The following is a 19728-nucleotide window of genomic DNA, read 5'->3' as shown; positions in this document are numbered from 1 at the left end:
TCTTCTCTAGGTAGGGTTAGCTACTGCTCTAGAAACCAGGGGCCAGCTGGATCTTTTGAAAGTGCTATTAGCACAAGGCAGCCTACATGCTAGAGGAGAGAGCATGTTCTAGCTATGACTACCGCCATCTCTCATAGGAGGGTCTACCAGACATTTCTAAGATTCCACTTCTAGTGTGTCACTGTCTCAAGTCTGGTGGTGTCCACCCATAGTTTAGAGCTTGGCAAAGCACACTTCTATGGGTGAGAATGTGACACTGAATGAATTTGAAATACCCATGGTCTTACAGTTTAAGTGAGCAGCTCCTTCTGAGTTCACTCCAGTCAGCACCCCCTACCCTCCGTCCATCAAACATCGTTGCTATGTAACGCTTCGAGTATGTCCTTTCATCCTGCCATCAAAACAGAAGAGGAGTCGGTGCAATGTATTACTCCAACCGTTTCCCTAGCTGGATACTTTGAACTCTGAATCCTTTCACGGAATCCTTGCCATATCAACCTTGTCCTGTGCCGTCGCTCAGACACTCCTTTCTTATTGGTATAAATCACAGAGATGACACTGAGCTGTTGAGTTCTGCTAAATTAAGGAAGTCATTTAGCTCCATTAAAGCAAATGCCCAAGAAAAAAACAGCATTGCACTGTAAGTGGCTTTATACATAACATAATAAGCCTCGATAATTAGGACCCTTCTGCTATCTGCATGATGTATGAGTCTCGGTGAATTATTTTACTTATTATTTTTGTCAAAGAGCTACAAATCATCTCAGGGAAAATCTTCCATCTACATACGCAGAGTGCCACACTAAACCATCCCTCTCTTCTTATTCCTAGTACAACACTGTAGCATCCGCTGTATGAATGGGGGCAGCTGCAGCGATGACCACTGTCTGTGCCAGAAGGGGTACATTGGCACTCACTGCGGACAACGTAAGTATGCCTTGTGGTAGATGTCGGTCACATGCAGACCTATGGAATTATGAGACAGGTGCTGTGAATTTTCTTTGATAACTCAGGGCACCACATTTCTGCAGATGTCTCGGAACCCGTGCAGATGGACAGGTCACCCAAACACTTAGTGCCAGTCTTTCATCCTGGGGTTGATAGTAGCTTGCTTGATTCATCTTCTTTTTGTTTACCTTTTCCACCTGCCTTGCCTCTCACCTTAGACTTACAGGTACGAAATACTTCCTTTAAAAAATATTTGATAGCTATTTCATTCACAAGCTACACACTTCACCCTCATCAATTATAGTGATTCCTGAAAATTCAGGTAGAGACAGTCAGCAAATTGAGAGGTGAATGTTTGGAACTCATGCTGAGATCTCTTTTTGAAGAGATGAAAATGCTCTAAAACCGGTCTGTGGTGATGCTCGCACAATCTGGTAAATGAGCTCAAGTCAGGAGCTCACGAGCAGGAACCAAAGCAGAGACCATGCAGGAGAAGACCACTCAGGGGACGCTGCTTACTGACTTGTTCCCTATGGCTTGTTCAGCCTGCTTTCTTATAGCACCCAGGGCCACCTGTCCAGGGATGGCACCCAGAGTCAACTGGGCCCTCCCACATCAGTCATGAATCAAGACTATGCCTACAGACTTGCCTATAGGCAATCTGTTGGAGATATTTTTCTAAGTTAAGACTCCTCTTCCAGATAATTCTAACTTGTGTCAGGTTGACAAAAATAGCTAATGTGGACAGGGAAGTGGCTGCCACCCATGAAGATGCTCACATTGAGGCCATGCTTGCAGGAGTCAGAGGAAATGGTTCAGTACTTGAGCTCTCGGTTCTTAGAGTCATGGTGTTATCTCAGAGGGTGGACAATTACCATGTTCCTCTGCTGGTTTTTCAGGACCCACCTCACCAGTAGTGCCTTAGATTTTGTTGCAACACAAGTGGATCCCAATTACATTTCTTAAACAGCTGAATACTGTGAAAATTATTATTATTCTGTATATATTAATTAAAGCTGGAAATTAATACGGTGGCAATTATTCCTTGACTAGCTAGTTCCCCAAATAATCACACAGAGACCTTTTAGTACTTCAGAGCTTAGGCCTTTCTGGGCAGACCCTCAACTAGCCCCTCTGAGTTAATCTGACCGCCTAGCCCCATCTGCCACCCGTCTAGCTGTACCTTCCAGGTCTGGAGTCACATTTGCCTCCCCTCATGTCTCCATGAAAGACCTCTTTCTTTTCTTCTTCTCAGAGTTCCTTTCTCCCTACCAGGAAGTCCTGCCTTCCACTTCCTGCCCAGCCATATGGCCATCTGATTTTTATTAAAGCCAATCAGAGAATGCCTTAGGTAGGTGAGGAAGGACGGAGGCACAGCGTCACACAGTGAACCCCAACAGAATCCTAGTCTTAACATTTGCAGTTAACGGTACTATCAGTATGATCATTGTTGCTCCCCAGGGAAGCCCTCTCAGAATTAAACATCAAGCATAAGCCAGAGTCCACTTGCTCATGTGCAGTTTGTATCTGGTGAAGTGAGTTAGAAACCCGCACCTTAGATGCAGAACTGAAAGCATTTCTCAGGGGCTACACAGTCCAAGATGAGACTATAAGTGTAATCCAGATACAAAGTCACCTGTTCAGGGAGGACCCCAGAGTGACCTGCAGCTATGGGGTGTCTGTTCAAAGCAAACACTGCGGGTGGGGAGGGATCATTCACATTGTGCTTGCTGCACTTTCTGGGGGGGGGGTCCAAGTGCAGCATCACGAGACTCTCTCTCCTTATCTTGCAGCTGTCTGTGAAAGTGGCTGTCTCAATGGAGGGAGGTGCGTGGCCCCAAATCGGTGTGCATGCACATACGGCTTTACGGGACCCCAGTGTGAAAGAGGTAAGGTGTTTTCTAAGTGACTTGTATAAAGGCATTCTGGTGATGAGTCTGTTACTGGTTTATACTGGCTTGAGTGTGGGCAGCTACTTCCTGGTTGGCTGACCCGGCTTCTGAATCGTCACCGAGGAGGTCTCCAGGATGCCAAGATGTCGGCTCTGAGTTTACACGACACTCAGCAATCCTTGGCAGTGGGTGCAGTGTTCCACAGTGAGCTTGCACGTAAGAAGGGTGGACACTGAGACACAAAGGGGACAGTTTCCCAGGCAGGTGAAATAGTGAGCATCACATGATCCTGTAAATTAGAGAAATGGTTTCCCAGGAGAACACACATAGAAAGGGAACGGTTAGAATGAAAGGCACGCAAGAATAGCCACTGTCCCTGGTGGAGCTGGAGTGGCAAACATGGAGCTCCTGGCTCTGCAGGGGTCTGCCAATCAGCTGGGCTCAGCACGGTGCACTCAGTGCAGCCCAGGACATGCGGACAACTGCCCTTGCCCTCACCTACAAAAAGCCAGAGCTCAGAGATGTCCAGGAATAGCCTCAAGGCCAAACAAGTGTCAATAAGCTTTAATTTGAATCTGGATTTTCCTTTTTCAAACGCTCCGTGCTCTAATCAGTTAAAGACAAATTTTGCCTGCTTTGCCTGGCTGTCGTTGCAAATATGATAGTGACTTAATTTGGGGAAGCCTAATGGTCTCTCAATGGCTGCCAGCTTCAGCCATCATTTATAGTCCTCGTCACCTCTAGCTTAAATTTTTATTTTAGTGTCGCCTTTTAAAACTGATATTTAAAATAATTCATCTGTCTCTCTGCATGTTACATATTACATGTGCACATGTTGTGCACACCCATGTTATACATGTGGAGGCCAGAAGAGGATTATGAGCTTATAATAAGAAGACTGGTCACCAAGATACAAAAGGACAATTCCCCATCTCTGTCCTTCCAACTTGTGCAGTGGCGTTGGGGTCTCTCCCTGAAGCTTTCTGTTTTGATTAGCCTGGCTGGTCTGTGAGCTCCCAGGCTCCGCCCGTCTTTTCCTCACAATGCTGGGGTCGCAGGCACCCACCATCACAGCCATCTTGTATATGGCTGCTGGAGACTTGAACTCAGTGACTCTGGCTTCTATAACAAGTGCTCTTACCCACTGAGCCATCTCCCTAGCCCTTTGTTACTTTTGTGGTCTATAAAGCTGAAATTGAAAATTCTCCAGAGCTGGGCAGCATGATAGCATATGCTTTTAATCTCAGCACTTGGGGAGGCAGAGGTAGGCTGATCTCTGTGAGGTGAAGGCTGGCCTGCCCTGGTCTATAAAACAAGTTCAAGGACAGTAAGGGCTCCATGGAGGAATCTTGTCTCAAACAAAACAAAACAAAACAAAAACAGAAAAACAAAGCAAAACAAAAATTCCTTGGAATGTTTCAAAAGTGCAATGATCACGTTTCTCGCAAATTGTATAAAGATCTTTTTCTAAGATGGAGAGCAAAGCTAAGTATCACTGTGATTGACATGTGTCACTCAAACCATGTAGCTGAAACAAAGAGCACTGCAGTGTGTGAGAAGTTGTTTATTTTTCAATGTTGACATGAATTCAGTTGTTTTCTAATATACCAGGGCACATTTTGATAAGCAACTCTAGGGCAGTTGTATGATTGTCCGATAAGTTATCCAGTATTTCTGTTCTTAGGGCCACTCAGAGTGTGATCAGGGTGGCCACGGTGCGGTATCTTGACGTCTTTTTGGAGTCTGTGTTTAAATGGTTTCCCTTTACAACCTGCACACGTATCTTATTGCCGTGGAGCCAATACAGACCCAGGGCATCCCAACAATGAAGGACACTTGGTACTAGGTAGACAGTAGCCTGCTGTGGCCTTGCTGTTTGCTTGATGAAGATGCCATGGACTAAAATTGTCGATGTATGATTTGCTGGGCTATGAAAGGAACAGTTTAGACATTGCTGCTGGGTTTAATTTGTTTTGGAGAAACAATGAATAAAATAAACATTTTTCTTCAAACAAAGTGGTTCACAGTTGTTTGCAAAGAATAATTGTTTCCCATGCTGGGAGGAGCCGATGCAGAGCTCCCAAGGGATCGTGGGCTATTGGTACTCACCCATTACTACTTCACAAATCTGAGGTTTGCCAAAGATGAAGAAATAGACTGAATGCTTGAGATTACTGAATTATTAATCAAAACGGTGATTTTGATGTGGAGTCTCCAAGTTTAGGGTATCTCTAAGGAGCCTTCACAGAGGTGTGGAAGGACTTGGCCACAGAGGAGTAGTGACTGTGGCAGCATTCCAGGTAATGGAGAAGTAGAGGTTGGGGACAGGAAGTAGCTTTCCCTAGCTGTTACCCACCATTGTTCTCCCAGGAGCACAGCACTGACCTCCAGTGAGGGAGGAGACCAGAAAGCCTTTCTTTCTCACTATGAGAGAAGTGCCATTTTGATTGCATAATTAATTTTTACTTATTGAATCCGCACTATTTTTTTCCTCTTCTGAAAGCCATGCTTTTAAAGAATGGGGTCCTATATCCTTCTACCTACCACATATGTGTGATTTCATGAATGGTAGATGACAGCGTGGAATCTATCATGACCATCAATGCTGAAGGAAGGACAGCTTCTCTTGATGAGTTGTGTTAATGGATAACTTCTTAGGTTAGTGGTGTTCTGTTTTTATTGAGATGAGGCACTTTTGTTTGGAAACCAACTTTTTAGAAGCCTTCATTCCATCTGTTCTCACCCCACTCCCTGTAATGGCACCATGGCAACCACTACACTATCAATGAAGCTACAGATGGTCCTTCCCTCCACTGGAGTGCAGGCTCAGGAGCTGCTGAGGATTCGGTATCCTTGGTGCCTGACCCATAGATATGAACTGGGTTCCTCCAACCCCTTCAGGAGATCTAGTGGCATATCGCTGGATGTGAACTGTATATTCTAGAAGGAAAGCAGTATTGATTGTCTACATGTGGACAGATTAGCATTCTTATCGGTTTTGTGGCAACCTTGGGTACACAGTAAGTTCAGGGGTAGCCTGGATACCTGAAACCCTGTCTCAGAAAGCAAATCATCATCATCATCACCATCACCATCACCATCATTATCATCATCATCATCAAAAAGTTAAGGCTAGAAGGGTACTTTTCCTCTGTGTTACAGTTCTTCCATATTTGTTTTGAGTAATTTTAAAAACCAAAAGAAGGTAGCTTCGACTGTTGTTTGTCTGTATCTAACACAGGGTTCTAAAATTTTCCAACTAATTTTGAATTAAAGACACCAGTCTACTCTTCCAAGAGCAATTCTAGCCTGGTTGCTGTCTATGTCAATGCGCTCCCTAGGATGACACAGACTGTGAGACCCAGACGGTGAGCATGCACCCAGCTTCCTACACCCAGATGCATTTGTTCTTGTAAGTCCCTGCTCCTCTTTCCAGGAGGAGGATGATGCTGGCTCTGTGCTCACTTTGGAAATGCTTTCAGTCGTTAGCTGCTTATCCATGAAGTACAGGGGGAGCACTGTTGGCAGAGGGCATGGAGCAGCACAAAGCTGGCACCCTTCACCTACAGGACCCACCTCCTGCCAGCTGCATGTGTCCTGACGATGGGCAGGCTTTTGTTTATTCGTGTAGTAGGGAATGAACAGCTAGGCTTCTGCAGCGTCATCTGTACCTGTGGGTGCCGATGACGTGTGGGGATTCCTGCTTCTCGTCCCATAGTTTCTCTTAAGATTTAAGATAATTAATTATTCAAAATAATTTCTTTAAATGGTTTTAAAGATTGTATCATATTAAGCAACCAGTAAGTGTTATGTGAACCAAGAAGGGCATTGTCTGTAGTGTCTGATGAATGGGAAAGACCAGTACTCAGTGACACAGACTTATGATAATCACATAGTCCTGCCTGGGTACACCACTTCATCAAAGAAGGTAGCTACACTGTTAACTCACAAGAGCTGATTAGAGCACTTCCTGGCTCTTTTCCTCCCTCCCTCCTTCCCTCTCTCCTTTTTTTTGTCTTTAACTTTTTTTAAAATCATTTTTCTTTTCCTTTCTTTTCTTTTTTTTTCGGAGCTGGGGACCAAACCCAGGGCCTTACGCTTGCTAGGCAAGCGCTCTACCACTGAGCTAAATCCCCAGCCCCTTAAAATCATTTTTATGTGCTATATGGCCCATATTGTCCTTATTTTGCAATCCTCCTGCTTCAGCGCCATTCGCCCCCGTCAAGTGTATCACCATATTTGGCTTAAAATTTGTTATAAATAAATTCTATGACAAATATTTGGGGTTTGTGGCATAATGTTATGGGATGCATAGAAAAGGTGACATGGCTTTCATAGTGGAGCAAATTATCTTCTCATACGTTTGCTTGTTGGAGATAGGAGGAATGAAAACCTGTGGACTTAACAAAACCCTATGAGTACAATGGTTATGAGAGCCTCAATGGCGGTGGCTAGGGCCTGGAAGAAACCTCATGTCCGTGGATGAGTGAATGAGTAGATAAACTGACAAACCCACTAGACTACTAGCTAGCGTTTGAAGCAGGGTCCTGCCATTTCCCACAACAATACAGGCTAGAGAATGTTATACTAAGCAGAAGTCATACTCAAAAAGTAAAACATTTCACAATGTCACTTGTCATGGAAGCTAAAAACAAAATTCAGAGGCCAAATGTTCAAATGCAGAAAATAGTGGAACGCAGCGTATACGCAGGCTGAAGGAGTTTAGACAGCTGGTGAGTGGCGGGGTCTTTTATTGTGCTTCTCCGGGACCTGCCTGGGATCATGAAATGAAGATGAACTTCTTTTCTCATCAGATTGCTTCCTCTCCCTGCTTCAAGGTGGTTTTAAATCCTTAGAGGCCGTGACTAAGGTTTCTGGAGTCAGTGCAGCAGACCAACCCTCATTCCTCTGGGGCCTTTGGAGGTTTGAACGCTGCTGATTTTCCCCCCACAGGTGATAACACTAGTCACATCACTGACGTGCTGAAGTATTCTGTGGGCCTCGCCTTTGGCATTTAGTCTAACGGAAAGGGACAACATGGAGCGACAGAATGCCCTGAGGCTGACTCTCTGACTAAGGTAGTTTTACAAGTGGCAGCTGGCAGACCATCGAATATACCTGAATGTTTTAGACTCGATCCAGAAACTACGCCTGTTGACAAAGATGTTCATTTTTCTGACTGAACAGCTGCGGTTCAGAGGGCACACGCACCTCACAGGACCGGGTGTGTGCAATTGGAAACTGCTTGGTTTCTGTCTCATACTCTCTCACCTTAGGCTATGTTTTCTGTTGATGCAGAGTGTTTTTTGTTTTTGTTTTTGTTTTCATGTCCCCGCCCTACCCCCATTGCGGAGTGTTTGACGACTGCTTTCCAGATTTCTTAAGTGGACAAACACCTCCCTTCCTGCTTTGCTTACACCAGCATCACCATCCCTTGGTCTCTTTCACCGTTGCTGCCCAGACAGCCTCTGGGGGTAGGATTCCAGCTCACCCACGCCAGCCTTCTCTTTTGGTAGCCCATGGCTAGAAACATTTGTGCCTTTTAATTTTTGCCACCGAACCCCACCAATACCCATCTTTGGAGACCCCATCCATGTAACCACATTGGGCATCCCCAGGCGCTCTGGGTCCTTCACTGGGCAGGGCCTTTGATGGGCATAATCTTGAAGCCTCTCTGGTGACTTTGGGTCATAAAGTGGACTCCTACCAGTTCTCCCAGAGGTGCTTGTGATTACCTAGTTCAGTCAGGTCAGTGTCTTTCATGGACACGTTGATATGTACACAGATTTAAGAGACCGTCACATCCACAGTTGCAAATTCGGCATCGAGGCCTCACACTTGACCTTGACGGTGGTGTCACGAATTGGTTTTTGTGCTTCAGTTGGAGCAACCATTTTCACCTGTCCTTCCATTAGCAAAGTAAGGACTTACCATTTTAAAATGTGATATACATATATGACACGAGCATATGATACATGCTCATGTGTGTGCAGGTGTGTGTATGTGCAGAGGCTGGGAAAGTATATCATGTGTCCTGCTCTGTTACTGTTCACCTTTCAGGATGGGGTTTCTCTCCTGACCAGGGCTGTACAGACCTGAGCTGGCAGCTGGCAAGCCTCAGCAGCTCTCCTGTCTTCAACTTCCACACGGTGCAGTGGCTACAGGCACTCCTGCAACAGCACCCGGTTTCTTATGCGGGATTCAAGTTCAGTTTCTTCCGTTTGCACAGGAAGAGCCCATGAGCCATCACTCCAGCCCCAAGGCCAGGACTGCACTGCAGCTAGAAAATTTGCTATCACAGAAATTAGCTTCAATTCTTACCTTTTACTTTAGTTCTTGTGAACTTGAAAGTTTTTGTTATATTTCTTTATTTATCATGTGTGTGCTTGTGTCTGTGTGTCCGTGTGTTTGTACATGTTTTTGCACACATGCCACAGCACGTGTGTGGAGATCACAGGACAACTTTTGGGAATCTATTTTCTCCACCTACTATGTGGGTCCCAGGGGGTCAAACTCAGGTAATAAGTTTTGGCGCCAAGTGCCTTTCCCCTCTGAGAGCCATTTGGCCGGTCCCTTGTGAATGTTTTATAAAAGGAAACTGGTTATGTAAATGAGTAGCCATGTTTGATATTTGGGAAACTTCTTAGTCTGGAATGTGCAAAGCTCATAACTTTAATTTATGTTAAATCCACATGAAAAAAAAGGCAAATTCTATTTTTTAAAGTACATTTTATTTTAACCTGATCTATCTAATTTCAATAGATAGCAATAGAGGTTATAATATAATACATTCCATTATTTTTTAAGTATGTCTTTGCAAGCCAGAGCCTATGTTTTAGCACATCTTAGTCTAAAGCGTCAGGTAGCTGTGTGGCTCATGGCTGCGGTGGTGTGTAGCACCACCCAGAGCCTTGCTTCTGGTCTGCAGAGCCAACCTTAAGCAAGGCCCTTCCTCCGTTCTACTGCTTTTTTTTTCAATCTTTCAGAAAGTATTTTCACAAAAAGCTGAAAAGGACAGCATGGATACTTAAAAAGTAAAGAAATCCAAAGGGCGCCGTGGCTTCCAAGCAGCCGAGTTTACCAGGACTGTTTACTGGACTCTTGTTGAGCGTGAGAGATGAACACACTATCTGCACCCTGTCAGAGGTCACAACTACAGCAAATGTTTAGTAAAGGCCTCGCTTTGACCTACACAAGTGGTAGGATCAGGAAGAGACATGGCTCTCGTCATCAACCTTGAAATACACACACACACACACACACACACACACACACACACACACACACAGAGAGAGAGAGAGCCATGCATGCAGTAGACAGCAGAGTACCAGAGGTAACAGAAATACTGCAAACAGTAGGAAGACAGTAGACAGTGTACAGATATTCAGATACTCAGTTTGATCTGGGGCAAAAGGAGGACTCCCTATTGGGAGCACCCATTTATGGGAGCCCAGATGGAGCCTAAAGGCCTTCTGGCCTCATTCCAAAGAAGAGCTGGGTTCAGGGCTCTCTGGGTCCACCCCCCTTCCCACTGTGCTTCCGCATAACTTATGTCCATGGTGGGGTATGGGCTTTTAAAGAAATTCTCCTTTGTATGTATAAATTGGGAGAGGGCCAGTCTATTTCCGAAGCTGTTTCAGCTATGTCTGTGAACTGCTGTCCAGAGACTCTTACCAGGTTTATATGCTCAATTGAGAGTCTTATGGAATATGTGGTTCTTATGTTCCTTGGTAGCCATGGTCCCTAGGGAGTCAATCTTTGGGGTTTTTTAATGTATATTGGACAGATATCTGGAGCTATGTGGTCCATCAGATGTGCCAAAGTACTTTTTGTAGAACATTAGTCCCAAGAGGGTTCCATGAAGCGCAGTTTCCATGGTCAATATCATTTTGGAAACCCTACACCACAGCCTTATTCTTGGAGAGGTAACAGGAGTATTAACATATGAACTCCTGGGAGTTCTGGGTGAAACCAAATATTTTGGCTTAGCTTAACTTAAAGACTGGATATTTTCAAATCTGCCCATCCATGCTTCCAGAAGCCTCCACTTTCCTCCATTGACATCGTTGACATCCTGAAGCTCTGGGTTCTGACTGTGTTGATAATGGTCTTTCACAAGCCTACGCAATGGCTTCATGTTTTGGGGTGATAATTCTGCTTCTTACAATATCCCTACTCAGAAGAGGTGACCATCTACACTCCGAGACTGTTTGGATGAAAAGCATCATCATAAAGACACTCACTCTTTCTCAGAGGGGGTTAAAATGCTCCGTACCCCATGTGGACATGACTGTAGATGCCTATCACTCCCGTGTGGAGGGGAGGAGTCTGTGGAGAGAATAAATGGAGCAATCGACAGCTTTCCCACCATCCTCCTCAGCAACAAACCCTTTGCTCTGAATTTTTTCAGAACTTTAAGAGTAGACAATAGATCGGATCTTCGTTTCCTTAGAAAATGAAAACATCCTAGGGCAGTGTTTCTCAACCTGTGGCTTGCGACCCCTTGGGGGTTGCACATCAGATATCTGGCATATCAAATATTTACATTACAACTCATAACAGTGGCAAAATTAGTTAAGAGGTAGCAAGGGAATAATTTTATTGTTGGGGGTCACCACAACATGAGGAACTGTATTAAAGGGTTGCAGCATTAGGAAGGTCGAGAGCCACTGGTTTAGGGCCACAATTCATAAAACAGGGCCGTGTCTGTTTCCTTTTGGTAAGCTGTCCCTGGCTACTGGCCCCAAAGAGGCCCTTTTGACCTTCACTGTTCCAGGACACTGAACCAGGCTGTAAGCGAAGGCTTGCAGCGCAGGCCCGTGTTTCTCCAAAGGGAAAACGTTTTCCATAAGCACACACTTGTTTTTGAGGTGTTGGGTTTTTCTTCAAATCACCCTGGGGTGCTTATGCTTCCTCAGAGATCCCACTCTTTAAGTCGGTCTCATGAACTGTAGACCAAGGCAACACAAGATCCCCTCGGCAGTCAGTTTCGATCCAGTCTTCATATGTGACTTATAAACTTCACTTGAAAAGAAGAAAGATTCTGTACCTTTCTCTAGCACGGGAAGAATAAAATCCAAGGCACACACAACATCTTAATAACATAGGGCTGGCGATGGACACTGCGTTCAGTAGAACGGACATGTCTTCCTCAAGGAACAACATAGAAAATTCTTTATGATTTTTAGAGTTCATAACCTGGAGTAGCTAGGTGCTTTCTTTCTGTTCGGACCTCATTTAGAGCCACACTCTTCCTGTCATGTTTCCACTTACCAAACAGGACAAATTCTCACAAAACCAACAGAAGACAACAGGTTGAAGACATCATGGCCCTCTCTCAAGCCCCTCGATACGGGCTCCTTGTGACTTCTGGGTTGTTTTTCTTTATCTTTTATGAATAAGAGAAAATAATAGTAAAATCATTCTTAGACTAACTCCCATCCCAAAGAAGCCCCTATTCCAATTTAATATTATATGACTATCACTTTAAGGTTACCACCAAAAATGTCTATCTAGGAGATGTAATTTTTCTTAACTGCCTTACCATTCCAGGCATATTTAGGAATATACTAAAGCTCTGGAGAGAAATCCTTCCATTTGCTGGCCATGGGGCCTTAGGCACCTGTTATGTTTTACTTCTCTGATCTGTAAAATGGGTGTAATGAGAGGACCTGCCTAGGGAAGGTCGAGAAGGTTCAATGAAGTAATTCAGGGAGCACTGAGCACAGGGCTTGACCATGCATTTCTGGTGACTGGTGTCCTCACTCTTTGCTGGATGTTGGTTTTTCATAAATGACGTCATAAAAAGTTTCCATACCAATGAAATCAGACCTCTCTTTTAGAGACTCCACTGTGATCATCCCCTACTCCCCATTCAGACGTAGTCGGCTTTCCTCTTGTATATAATATCAACCTATGCATTTCCTTAATACATGCCCAGCTATTGCATGCAGTTCTACCACAGACTGAACCACAGTAGGGCAAAGTGCAGAAGATGAGGAAGAAGAGGTCAGCCAAATCCTTGATAGTGTGTAATGCTGATCATGGCTGTGAGAAGCACTTGCTGTCCACCACTAGATCAAGTGTATAGAAGGTTTTTCTACTTTTACTGACATATACAACCAAACAAAGTGGGAACCTACCCCTTCATCAAAACCCAACAGCAAAACATAAGAGATACTTTAGGGATGTGTTTTTATTCCTCAGTATTCTCATGGCTGTTACATTATGTCTGACACCAAAGCTGGCTCATGGTTTAAGAAAGGATGCAGTCTGTCTTGGCAGAGGAATCAAGGCAGGAGGATTGGAGGTGGCTGGTTACATTGTATCTATAGTCACAAGTGGGCTGGAAGAAGGGCCACTAAATCCCCAAGTCCCACCAGAAGTGACTCCCTTCCTACGGAGAGGCTTTGACTCCTAAGAGTTTCACAACCCTCCCAAAATGTAACACCAAAAACTGGGGACCAAGTTCACATAGGAGAGATTAGGGGAGATGCTTCACACACAATCAACAGCTGTGCCACCCTTAGAATTGTGGTATTCTAAAAGCCAGTGGGAAGTGTTAGATACTGGCGTTTAGCACAATAGGAACAGCTGCCTGAGTTTATACTTAATTTTACAGTGGTCGTGATAACTTGAGTCTACAAACAGCACTGTCAGGTTGGAGTAAAACAGGCTTCCAGGCGCAGCACCACAAGCCACTCTTCTTTTATTTCAAAGCAATAAAAAATGTTGGTTCTGGAAGACTCAAGCTTTGAAAACCAAAATATTGGAGTAGTTTAAACCCACAGCTTTCAAACCATCTTCATTAGTGTTAAGGTCTGTGATGCTTCGCCTGAATAAAAAGGCATCTTAGCGCTCAAGAGATGACTCAGTGGTTAAGAGAGCGCACTAGAACCCCAGTTCTAGTCCCACCATCCATGTCAGGTAGCAACACACAGCCACCACCTCCAAGGGATACAGCACCTTTGGCCTCCACAGAAACCTGCAGTCACATGCACAGACCTCTCACATGCACACAGCTATGCATATACATGTAATTACAAATAAAAATAAATCATTTCAGGCATCTTAACCTGAAAGGAAATTGTTATAAGGGATGAGGAGATGTAAACTTACTGTCATGCATTAGTGAGAGAGCACGTGTCTGCAATAACGGATGTAATACAATTGCCCCGGCTCCTGAACTGCACCGGTATCATAGCTCCTGGTCTGGGCCTCATATAATTTTCCTTCAGTACATTAATAGCCCAAGTCTCAGATTGCATACATAAAACTGCCCCAGTGAGCCCTGGAATACTGACTCTGTTAAGACCAGAGGCTTCTTTGTGGTTTTCTTTGAAGTCAGAGGGATCTTGATAAGTTTATTACGTGCCTTGCTTTCTCTAATTCTTGTGCTCCTGCAGCACTGAGCCCCTAGTTTTTCCCTGGAATCATCATTAAGCTGGAATCTGGGTGACCTAAAAACAAGGACACCATGAACATGAATTGTTGAAGCACCACGCATTATGAGACAATACATGCTTTTGGGAGGATGCCTGCAGACTTATCCCCTGGGAACGCCTTTGGATGTCCTAACAGCAGTTCTGCCCTCCATAAATCACTTGCTATTTTGGACAAGCCATGGCCACCTCCTCAGTCACTAGATACATTTGTAACAGTTTCTGGGAGAAATATCAACAGCCACCTAGCAACATGCTGTTTGGTCATGTCCTGCTTTAGAATGCCACGTGTGGTTTTGTAGGCTTCAGAAGGTAAGTTCTTACTGTGTCTAAACTATGTTGAAAATAAAACAGTGGATTTTGACTCTATTGTGTACAAGAGAATGAGCCAGGCTTCGTGGAGCAGCTTATAAAAGAATGAAATAGGGGTTTGCTGGTTTGTTGGTAAGGTTCTATCCCACGAGGATGGATCATCCACCTCCTTCACTACCTTAGGACCAATGGCTAGCAGTCAGTACCTCAGTAGGCATTTGTCACAATTCTTGTGAGTCATTTAAGAAGTGACTGACCCATGTAGGCACAGTTTCTTTGTGTTTTAGGTTAGTATACAAAATAATGGCATTTCCATACATATGTTGAAGATCCTCTAACTTTTAACACTATGAGCAGTGTCAAACACAGCCAGGGAATTCTGTGAAGAGTGCTTGCTCCTCCTACTCCATGAAGCCCAACTGATGTGGTTCTTCTGTCTGTGGGGTGCACATAGACAACCCTATCTCACTCAGCCCTGAGAGTCACTCTTACTTTATAGCCAGGAGAACTGGGTGTGGAGGAACCCCAGTAGCCACCACCAAAGTGGGGTTCTAGAAATGAGGTCCATGGCTTCCACAACAGCTCAGGCGCCATGGGATGTACACCCAACCCATGCATCCAGGGCTGCCTCTCTCTTCATTGGCCGTTTTTTTCCTTTTTCTTTTCGAAGCTGGGGACCGAACCCAGGGCCTTGAGCTTGCTAGGCAAGTGCTCTACCACTGAGCTAAATCCCCAACCCCATTCATCGGCCATTTTTAACGAGCCCTCTGGTACTGTCTTTATTCCTTCCTCTTGGGCCACACACCTCTTTGATTTTGGACTGACATTTTGTAATTTCTGTCCTGTGTCCCCCAGTCTGTAGGTCATATAAAACTCTCAATTTTATATGACCAAGAAACACTTTGGACTGAGCTCATTGGGAGAGGTTTCTTTAATCATGAAATGCTGATGTATGACAGGCGTACTTTGTCTGAGGCTGTGAGAATAAAGTTTTTATTGAAATATGAGGGGTTTGAGACCTTATGGAAGTTGAACTAGGGCTTATAGAGGAAGAGAAGTGGTCCTGGAGGAGCTTGAAATATCTACATGTGTGTGTGTGTGTGTGTGTGTGTGTGTGTGTGTGTGTGTGTTCATGCACATGCATGCATGCATGCATGGAGGTTGAACTTGCAGGAGTCGGCTCTCTCCTTCACTACTTGGGTTCTAGGGATCAGACTCCGGCCAGCAGGTTTAACAGTAAACACCTTCACCAGCTGAGCCATTTCTCTGGCCTCTTTTGGGAGCAGGTTGTGGAAACGAGGAGCCAGGGAAAGGTTGAGAATCAGTTTTCTCTTGTGATCAGTTTGGTTTGTTTCTCAGGAGGCGTGGAGTTTCTTTTTCACAGAAACAACTGGGAATTTGGAACCTTGTGGGAACAAGGTTTGGGGCTGACATATCGCAGAGCCAGAGAATGCCTTCAATCTAACAAACATTCTATCCGTGCTGAAAGCACGTATCTGTTCTGTTCCCACCTGTGGCTCAAAGTGGAGAGCGTGAGTGGCCGCACGATTGCGGAGATGTTCAGTGATCAACTTCCTCAGTTACCAAGGCAACAGCACAAAACGCACAGCAAGCAAGCATTTGGCCTGCTGTAGAGAGCAGAGCTTTCCTTCCAGTCACTCTTCCTGTGGGAGCGATCCCCACTCCTTCCACACACACACTGTGCCTGATCATGACATTGACTTAGTTTAACTCCATATAACAGAATCGTCACTGTAGCTAATCTGTGGCTGCAAAGAGGGAGGGTTGAGGATGACAGGCATTGAGTGTGTTCCTTTGGGTAGCCTAAAGTGACATGGATTAATACACTGCCAGTGTTCTTCCCCTGAGAAACATTTGGTCACAAGAAGATCTGGCTCTAAGAAGAAACTCAAACTCGGGTGTGTGGCTTTTGGCATAGTCTTGAATCACTGGAATGGCTTTATGTGCATCTGGTTTCTTTTTCCCATGCTTTATTTGGGGTGTCCTGCAAGACACACTTCCTGCCTGTGGGGTTATCTGCATCCATAGATGGAGTCTTGCCTTGCAAGTCACCCGGGGAAGGCTGCATAGAGAGCACATACGGCAGTGTAGAGACTGGGCAGAAACACCTTTGAACTTGGGTGCAGGATCATATAAGGCAAGTTTCCTCAGTCAGTGGACATTGGGGTATTTGACTGAAGACTGACAGTCAGCAACTGTGTTCTGTTTCTGGGACTAAGAAGTGTCAATCATGTGACAGATGCCCTCAGTCATCCCTTGAAATGCAAATGTCACAACTGTCAGATTGTCAGAAACCTAAAAACTATGTATTCTCTTGTCACGATTTGTACATAGGCTGCATGTTCTTTGATAGTGTCACAGTGTGGGTAGGTGCTTGAGGGGCAACTGGAAAATTGGAGTAAAAGAAAAAAAAGGAACGAAAACTAAGATGTTTGATCAGAAAAAGAAGTGTGTGGCTATGCTAAGCTTTTGCTTTTAGCTCGGGTAACTGCAGACAAAGAACGACTCAAACTTTGACATTCTATATAGAGCAACCCACACTCTGGTTTCTTCTTTATGCTGTAACAGTGAGACACTGAAGACACCACAGGAAGCTTTTTAAGGTAACATAAGGGGTTAGTATGGAATTCTCACTTACAGCAAGAATTCTCACCCAGAGTGTCCCAAAGGCAGGTCCACAATGCCCAGGAACAATGGAGAAGTTGTTTCTTTCTTCACCACTATTTTATCCTTTAAATGGCTGTCTGGATTCTTTTCCTCTGTTATCTTTCAACAGTTCATTCCATTTTAGAATAATAGTTGACTTGATACAGAGCTTTCTGGTTTTAGAAGTTAACTTTTAAAACAAACTCTTTCTAATTTCAGAGAATTAATATCAACGACAACTCTGTTAGATATGATGGTTACTGAAAACTTATTTTCCCTACAAAACTGAGAATAATTGAAGCGTGGGGCTTAATAACATGTAGGAAGTGCCCACCGGTTAACAGCTTGTCTCAGGATAAGGAACCCGAAGCAGTTGAAACTTGCTTTTCCCACTGTGAGACTGTGAAGGGGCTGGGCAGTGTTCTTGGTCCTTTCTCAAATCAGTGTAGGATTTGAGAGAGAACTCCACGCTGAGGCGAAAGCTTGTGAGAAGTGTTCCAACCATTGTTGTTCAGCATCCCAGGGGGGTGCAGATGGCTCTGGAATTTACAAGGCTGGCTTTGGGGGACATGAGCCTTTGTAAAGTATGCAAATTGATCACACCACGTTTCTTGCTTGTTATTGGCAAATAGAAGTTATTCGCAAACATACATAGTCTTTATTAAAACAAAGCAGCGGCCTAACGGAAATCATATAGCTGTCTAACTTCACAGGGTGGCTCCTAGGTTCACGTGACACAGCATTTGTTGGACTGGGCTGTGTCTGGCCTTGCCGCTGGTGTGCCTGGAGTGCTTCCTTGCCACTCCAGGGAGGCAGACCACAGTCTGTAATGGGGTCCTCAGTCTGTGTTTTTCCTCGGTGGAAAACAGCAGAATCTGGGACCATCACTGTGGTTTCCAGTCTCCTGTGTACCTAGGCACTGCCGCCATGCTGCTGGGAGCTGGGAATGGGGTTCCCCAGTCCACACTTCCCCTCAGGAAGTCCACGTGCCAGGCAGGAAGGGGGAAGCAAAGCCTGGAACTGGGATGGAATCCAGATTGATTCTGAGTGAGTGCAGAGAATTCGGAGGGGCAAGGAGAGAGAAGGCCTTTTCTGGGAGACTTGGGTGCAGCTCTTTATGGTTAAGGACCCCCTCCCCTCAGGTTGATCCTTGATGAAGAACAGTCTTTGCTTAATCAAACTGTTTTATTTGATTGTGAATGTGAATGCAAACTCCTTATTCAGGGTGAACCAGGGATTAAATACCTGTAGCGGGAAGAAATGCCCAGAAAGGGAAGCCCATTGGCTGAACACTCAGGGTCTATCTACATACCTCATTAGGACAGAGAACCCCAGGTTTTTATGCTACCGGACTGATGCCATGGTCCTCTCAGTGGGGTGTCATGGTTACCAGTTTCAGGCCAGGGGTTTGGGCTCACTCGACCTTACCAGTTCTTCCATCCGGTGGCACAGTCCACTTGCCTCACAAGCGTTTGCAAGACCTGGCTTTTGTCGTAAAGAATTGGCTCCTCTCTGCGATTGCTGCGTTCATCCCATTATTGTGACAGAGAACCCTCCTCTTCCTCCTGACACTCTTGATTCTCTCACTGGACTTTCCCCGTCTGCCTTCCCTTCAAAGTCACTGCCCCTGCGGAATCGCAGTCCTTGAAAGCATCTTGAAAGAGTTCTACCACACTGCAGGTGCATCCTCAGAGTTCACATCTTTAACTTTGAAACAAGTCCAAGAACACACTTTGGAGAGTGTACATCCATGAGTGGAACAGTGTCAAGGCCCAGGCCTCCTCATAGCCCAGTTTGCAGTCCTGTCCCAAAGCACCCCAGTAATGTCACTGCCAAAGGTCCTCACCTAACCGTTCAGCCATTTTCTCTTCTGTACAGACACATGGATGTAGCATAGCTTGTGACTTTTACCATGGAGATGTACTTCTCTTTTCTACTTCTCCACTTTAATGAAAAACTTAAAAATCAATTTCAAAGATTTGCCAACCCCAAGGCTAGACTTTTAAGTGTTTTCTTCTTCTAAAATATTGGAAACAACAGCCCCTCTTGTGATGGCTTAGTCTCACTTCCTGGACTCCAGTCTTTAAGTTCTTGTAGGCAACACTCCCGAACATTGTGTGTTGGTGGGAAGAGGCATTACTTGGTAACAAGTACATAGTAACAGCCTAATTTCCTTTTGAATTGTTAAGCTGCACAAAGTCAGTCCATGCCAGCTGAAGGTTGCTTTTACAATAAGAGATGTGTTAAGTGTGCTAATGTTAACAGTGTGTTCCCCATGGGAAGGGGCCAAGCAGGATGTTTCCTCTCCTCTAGCCAGCTTACCTCTGCGCCCGCCCGTATCAACTCGTGTTATGGACACTTAGTAACACATTGAATAGGAAAGTAGAAACAGCACTGTTGATCACAGGGGTAAATGAGAATTCTCAGGGCTTCTTAACTGCGAGGAAGCCCACGCTTTGTTTATTTAA

At 44.8% G+C, this 19728-nt stretch overlaps 1 protein-coding gene across 3 annotated transcripts in view; it reads left to right on the top strand.

The window, feature by feature from the left end:
• Window positions 1–19728, top strand: part of Fbn1 (fibrillin 1) — a 196585-nt gene that overhangs the window by 36918 nt on the left and 139939 nt on the right. For all 3 annotated transcript variants that reach the window (XM_006234935.3, XM_008762203.3, NM_031825.2), the window contains 2 exons: window positions 832–927; window positions 2742–2837. In XM_006234935.3, coding sequence (XP_006234997.1) covers window positions 832–927; window positions 2742–2837 — 192 coding nt within the window. The remainder of the gene's footprint in view (window positions 1–831; window positions 928–2741; window positions 2838–19728) is intronic.

Source organism: Rattus norvegicus, chromosome 3, assembly GCF_036323735.1.
Source record: "Rattus norvegicus strain BN/NHsdMcwi chromosome 3, GRCr8, whole genome shotgun sequence".
In the NCBI taxonomy this organism is placed as follows: Eukaryota; Metazoa; Chordata; class Mammalia; order Rodentia; family Muridae; genus Rattus; species Rattus norvegicus.
This window is presented reverse-complemented; position numbering and strand designations above follow the sequence as displayed.